Source organism: Gymnoscopelus microlampas, assembly GCF_963454915.1.
Source record: "Gymnoscopelus microlampas genome assembly, chromosome: 17".
Classification (NCBI taxonomy): Eukaryota; Metazoa; Chordata; class Actinopteri; order Myctophiformes; family Myctophidae; genus Gymnoscopelus; species Gymnoscopelus microlampas.
In genome coordinates, this window is record NC_139954.1 from 25,606,426 (window position 1) to 25,613,396 (window position 6,971).

Sequence of the window (6,971 nt, forward strand, 5' to 3'; positions counted from 1 at the left end):
ATTGAATTCCGCGAGCGGGTGGTTTACCAGGCTAGGGTTTTTGGGCAGTGGATGCACTGAGGCGTCAGACCCCTCAGGCCTCAATGCACACTAAGTGGGCTGTGAGAGATGAGTACACGCCTTCCATCTGTCTCTCTCTCTCTCTCTCTCTCTCTCTCTCTCTCTCACACTCACACTCACACACACACACACACACACACACACACACACACACACACACACACACACACACACACACTCCCACGCATACACAAATATAGATACAAAACCTTGTTCACAGAGCACACAAATATTCTCAGTCATAAAACTCTCCCAATCGTTATTTATCACACCCGACGTCCCTTCACCCACATCCACCCACCTACTCACTGGACAGGACACACATTACTCATTTACACACAATCACACAGTTAGGCATGATTTGCGCTGTCTCTGTAAAGGGTCCATTTCAATGAAACCTAATGGTCTGGTCCAAGCTGCTAATGAACGTTTTATAAATTAACTCTATCCGCCCTGCTGAACTGCCATAGTTTCAGAGAAATCAGCTAATGCAATGAACACACCCAAAACTGCCATGACCTGTGGATGTCTGACTGAAAATAGCACACGTGTGTAAGCACACATGTGTTTGTGTTACCCCTGCATGTATGAGAATAGTTGGCCAACCGGAGGTTTAGGTCATGTGTCCATAACCTCAGCAGGAGCTGTCATCCACCCTGGGGGAGAGAGAGAGAGAGAGAGAAAAGAATGAGTGAGGTAGAATGAGGAAGTGAGAATACAAGGAGGAGGGTGCAAAGTGCAAGGACAGTGAAGGGCATGAAGTCAACAATCGACAGGGTAAATGGTCATGCAATTAGAGTGCAAAGAAAACAATGAAGTGCTACAAAGTAACTAGGATAGCAGGTAAACACCAAACCTAGCGTCTGTCTAAAACAACAACCTGATATCTAAATAATATTCTTAGCATTGTGGTGAAGCAAACAGTATGTCTATCTAAAGAACATAACATAATGTGAAGTAACCAACACACATCAACAAATACATGACAAGAATGGACACTAGGAGAGCTAGGGGGTGAGGTGGAATGTGAAGATGTGAATTTTCAGACTGCGGCATTGCGGTGGGAGATGTGGAGTGAATCTGCAGTCCTGACTGCAGACCTCCCGTGGAGGTCATTCCACAGCTTGAGAATCGTGAGAGAGAATAGTCTAGGATGCGGCAGATACACATGCTGTGTTATCTGATGTGTGTGAGAACGGGTGGATCATGTCATGAAGGTAAGGGCTGTATGCCCTTGATTCAGCAACCAGAAGCAAGGGAAGGGAAAACAAAGAATGAAAACTTTTGGGATATTGCAATAGGAGGGAGTTGCAATAGTCGAGCCTGGACATGCCTGAGGCCTGAGTAAGGAGCTGCATGTGCAGACTTCTTGTGAGGAAGGTCTGATCCTCTGGATGTTGTAAAACTACACGATCGAGTGATCATAGCAATGTATCTGACAGAGCTCTGTGTTGAGCTTGAGGCGGTGATAAGACATCCACTGTAAGATGTCAAGGGATCTGATGTAGAGGTAAAAAAAAAAAAAAAAAAGTGAGGGGGGCAAGTACAGACCCCTGGGTAAATTGTAATATCAGGTCAGGTGCAAGATTCAAACAAGCTTGAAATTGTGAAAATAGCTGAAATACAAGTTCACAACGCGTTGTGAAGTTGGTTGTAGGTACAGTAGGGCTATTTTCACTATTCTTGAAGAAAAATATTGTCTATGAACAAAGACTAAAACCAAGGAGATTTTCTCTATGGTAATTAGTTTTAGATCGTTTTCTAAACACACAAAACTGTTTCTTTTTTTTAATTAACTAAAATGTTTTGTTGATTCTATGTTATTTTGTTAGTTTTAGTTAAAGTAATAGGTCACTTTAAAAAAATAAATAAAGTAAAATTGTATATCTTTTGTGAGTGGCAAATGTTTCACAACACCCATTCCATAAATTTCCCCCCCAAAAGCCTTTTATAAACATATTTTCTATTGAAAGTGGACAGAGGCGTCTTTCCCGCGAAAATGACGTCATCTGGCCAGAAAACGGAAACACACCGGTTTCCTGTTTGGCCCGGAACTACCGCGCTAGTAACAAAAGGGAATTTCATGCTGTTTTTATGGCATTATAGGATTTGAAGATGGAAAAACAACAGCAAAAGAAAAGACAGCTCACGGTAACTAAAGCTCCACTGGCTAAGAGAAACGATCCGCAGATAGTATAAAACAACAAACAGAACGCGTTTTGAAACACTTCCGCCTTCCGGTGAAAACAAATGGGATTCTGGGTAATGCAGGACTCCGCCAAAGACCTGCAATGACGGTAGTGACCAGCAGAGGTTGCTAAAAATTGTTATTTTTTGACCTACCAAGTATGGCTTTAACTATAATGACCCTGCTGAGGGCTGATTAGGACTGAGGAGTGGGAGGCAGCCTGGGCAGCATGGAGTGCCTCTGTGAATGCAATCAGTACAAGTGACTATGTTGTGAATGTCTGAAAATGTACAATGTACTGTACATTCACAGGAGACTATTTCAATGTTTCAACACACGTTGGGTTTAGTACAAAAGAACATTAAAGTATATTAGAAATGGTAAACAATCAGATGAAATGATAATGGATTAATTATGAATTTCCTTCACAATGGGTTTAGTGCTTATTGGCTCACCACAGCTGTCTCCTAGCTCTGCTCTCCATACAAATAGTAATGTATAATTGTGTGATTTCATGCTGGACTCAAGTGTTTTTTGTTTTTTATTGGACTATCACTCTGGCCACCATAACAAACACACTCAACACACACTTAACCCCACTTCTCCTCCCGTCTCCCAGCACTGATGCACGCTGTGGTGTTTGGCAACGTGACAGCCATCATTCAGAGGATGTACTCACGTCGATCCCTCTATCACACGCGTACAAAGGACTTGAAGGACTTCATCAGGGTCCACCGGCTGCCCAAGGCCCTGGAGCAGCGCATGCTAGAGTGTTTTCAGACCACCTGGTCCGTCAACAATGGAATAGATGTTAATGAGGTAAGGATCCTCAGTGTACCCATATGGGTTAAATATGACCCTTACAAATTACAATTTTAACACTCTTATAGTCCTACTTTTGGGGCGAGTGGATTGGGGTGAGTCATGCAGCAAACAGGTGAATTGACCATTTCCAGAGGCAAAGTGGTCTCTGCATATATGTGGTACTTTGGGGACTCGCTATGCGCCAGTGTGGGAGGAGGGGAGCAGTATGGGCTGTGTTGTTTCCTAATTGCAAACTGCCGTGAGTCATGATGCATAAAATACCGAAGGCGTAACATCCATATCGGTTACTGATTGGTCAGCTAGATAAAATATTACACATACTGCCACGTTCAGTTTGGCTTATTGCCACATTATTGAACCATTTCATAAAGGACAACTTCACACATTTTCAATCGTCATATAAATGGTCCTCACTAATGCTCTTGATAAAATGGTACCATAATGAACATTAGTGAGGACCAATTAAATTAAGATAGGTTGAAAATGGGTGAACATAATAGGCTATACCGTAGTGTTCAAAACAGCAGACACGTTAAACACAGATCTTATTACCTAACACACCCTAAATGTAAGATTAATCTATTCTGGGCATGTCATAGGTGAACATTCATGAAAATTGGCAATCATTCAGAGATTTGGGAGGGGTAAAAGGAGGGGACTTTTTAATGTAAACTGCATCATTATATAAGTCGCGTTAACACCAACACAGGTAAACATATTCAAATTCAATGAATGCCCTTATATAACCTGAGTGCAGAGCCTGACTGATCTGCAACCCCGCCCCCCTCCCCTTGACACTCCCAACCCCCACCCTGTACACACCCCAACACATGAATAGCTGCTGAAAGACTTCCCAGATGAGCTGAGGGCGGACATCGCCATGCACCTGAACAAGGAGCTGCTCCAGCTGCCCCTGTTCGAGTCGGCCAGCAGGGGGTGCCTGCGCTCCCTCTCCCTCATCATTAAGACCTCCTTCTGTGCCCCAGGGGAGTTCCTCATCCGGCAGGGGGACGCCCTGCAGGCCATCTACTTTGTCTGTTCTGGATCCATGGAGGTGCTGAAGGACAACACAGTGCTGGCCATACTGGGTAAGGTTCTCATTTCTCAACCTTTTTTAAGTTCTGGACCACTAGCATCGCACAACGCATCATAAGCTCAACATATTGTATCGACCTTCTCAACAGTCATGAATTCATTTCAAGCTTTTTTCCCCCCAAAACAAGGCCTTTTCATTAAAAACTAGAAAAAGTGCTCCTCCGAGCACATGTCTCCGCCAGGTCAGATAGGTTATTATGGCCTCCTGGTGGTGCTAAAATAGGCCAACGTGAAAAGGGTGCCATTTCTTCTCAGGCCTTGCACGGCAATCGGACACTGCATTCATGATTTGAGGCATTGTGTTCCAAAAATGTGGTTTGCTAAATTAGACCTGCTGGTGGCGCTTTAACAGGCCAATGTGAAAAGGGTGGCCTAGTGGGAATGTGCGTGCAAAATTTCACGGATATTGCACGCTGCGTTCATGATTTGAGGAATTTTGTTAAAAACGGACCTATCCTGCAAACTTTGGAAGCCAATGTTAGCCAAGTAGGATGTAATATAAAATATCAGACACATACATCTTGATCACATGACTATAGAGATACTGTGTACCGATTTGCGTGACTTTTGGACAGAATCTGAAGGAGTAAGAGCAAAGAAATTGTTTTGCAAAAGTCGGCCTCATGGTGGCGCTATGACAGGCTGATCTGAAAAATGCGGGGCAGAGGTTCTGCTGTGGCATCCAGGGAGTGTGTGTGCACAGTTTCACAGCGACCGGGTCAACGGATGGACACACGGACGGACGGACAGGGAGCAAAACATACTCTCTCGCCATGCCTTTCGGCCCGGCGGAGACAATTATTCTCCAATTTGATGGACTTGATGAAATGTTAACATATTTGATGCATTTAACAAAGGTATCATTTCTAAACATTTTAAAATGTTTTCTCATGCCATGGGCCGTCCATGGCATGAGAAAAAGTGCTAGTATTATTGCGTAGCCTATTTTTCAGATTTGATGGTTCCAACAAGGAGGAGGGTAAAAATTGTAATTGGCTGAAACAGCCTAAAAAATACTGTAGGCCGTAATGGTGGAAAATGATGAGACTTCTTAGAATTTGTGTGATTGCTGTGAAATAACGAAATGGTTATGTACTCTGAGGGTGGGGGGGGGGGGCAACAGTCCATTTCTTGGAAAGAGATAGAGAAGAGCCTCATATATGAGATAGTGATACTGTATAATAGTCAAACAAGGAGAGACCACTGAAGAGTGATGGAAGGACGTATTGTACACTCTGTATTATATTGTAGGTTAATGAATGTGAGAAGCATCCATTTGATTACACCATGTCCCTGGATAATCTGTATGAGCCAAGACAACAAGTAAATACATAATGAAATTAACTATGACCATAGTTTAGACCCTTGGAGAGAAAGAGAAAGAGACAGCTGGAATGGAAAAAGGGTCTGAGATTGAAAACCAACCTATAGAGAGAGAGAGAGAGAAAGGGGGGGAGAGAGATTCTGTGCTGAGAATGATTTCTCTGCACAGTGACTATTACAGCCAAGCTAATTTCACAGTGCCGAGACTTCATCCAGGCAAATGTAACTGACCTGATCTGGATTCAGCTGGAACTGTGGTTAATGATGAGGGGCAGAGATGTGGTTAATGATGAGTGGCAGAGATAGGGAGGAATGGATGGAGGAGGGAATGAAAGGAAAAAGTCAAGGTGAAAAGAAAGTCAGGGGGAATGAATGAAGGGTATGTCTGTCTAGAGGGGGAGGACAGGCTGAGAGAGAGATGATAAAAATGGCATTGTTCTCGTTCTCTCTCCTTCCTAATAGTTATTAACAAAACAAAAGTGACAGATTGACAGAAGAGTGAGCCAAGACGAGGCTCTTAGAGGCATTCAAAAACCTACCGTACCTGCTGGATCTCCCTGAAGAAACCACAGCGCCTAATAGTTCTCACTAGAGCCAGAAAGGACTTGTTGGAGGCATATAGCATTTGTCAAAGCGTGTGTGTGTGTGTGTGTGTATGAGACAGACAGAGAACGTGTGCACTCATTATGTCCTTTAGATGTATATGTGCAATTTGATCTTACTGATAGTTATGTGTACGTACAGTGCAAGAGGCTTGGTATTGAAGTGTGTGTGAGGTGTCATGCACCAAATGAATAGCAGTGTGACACAGACTAGATGAGCCGCGGGCTTCCTCACTGAGAGAAGGAGTTTTGATTACTGCCATAATCTTGTGTAGCTGAGACACACACATACATACACAGCACACACACAGACACAGAATATCAGCGAGACATACAGTATGAAGTCGAGGGCAGTGAGAGAAAGAGGGAAAAAAGACAGACTGTGTGATGTCCTGTTGTGCAGTCCTGTGTCCTCACTTACAGTATACTATGTAGGAGGGTTCAGGGGCTGGTATGAAATAGGAGATTACTTCCCACACACAGACAGAGTGTGTGGGTGTAAACCGCACATAGCAGTCATGCCGCTGCATGGCCGTGGCCTTTTTCTCTTTAATCGCTGTACACATATATTCTACATCACAGAAAGTGTTCGGTTCACACCTCATTTATTCTGCCGGCTCGCAGCTCAAAAGAGCAACCAGAGAGGCCTTAAAAATCAATTCCCTTTCCATCCTTCTACAATAATAGTATTGTAATAGTCTAATCTCGCTGCACTTCTTTTACCATTCAGTGTGGCCCCCCACCCCCACCAAGATGGTGCTTAGAGCAGGTGTGTGTGTCTGACCGTGCTGAGTTGACAAGGTCCAGTGCGCCTAGAGACCACGTTCCCTCTGACCTTCTGATGCATGGACAGATACATAGATAGATGGAAGGCTTAC

General features: G+C 43.7%; 1 protein-coding gene across 1 annotated transcript in view; it reads left to right on the top strand.

Moving 5' to 3' along the window:
- kcnh3 (potassium voltage-gated channel, subfamily H (eag-related), member 3) overlaps positions 1-6,971 on the top strand; it is a gene marked incomplete at both ends in the record, with an annotated part of 137,803 nt that overhangs the window by 111,685 nt on the left and 19,147 nt on the right. The window contains 2 exons of the mRNA XM_084084393.1: positions 2,868-3,067; positions 3,912-4,161. Of these exons, the coding sequence (XP_083940519.1) occupies positions 2,868-3,067; positions 3,912-4,161 (450 nt within the window). The remainder of the gene's footprint in view (positions 1-2,867; positions 3,068-3,911; positions 4,162-6,971) is intronic.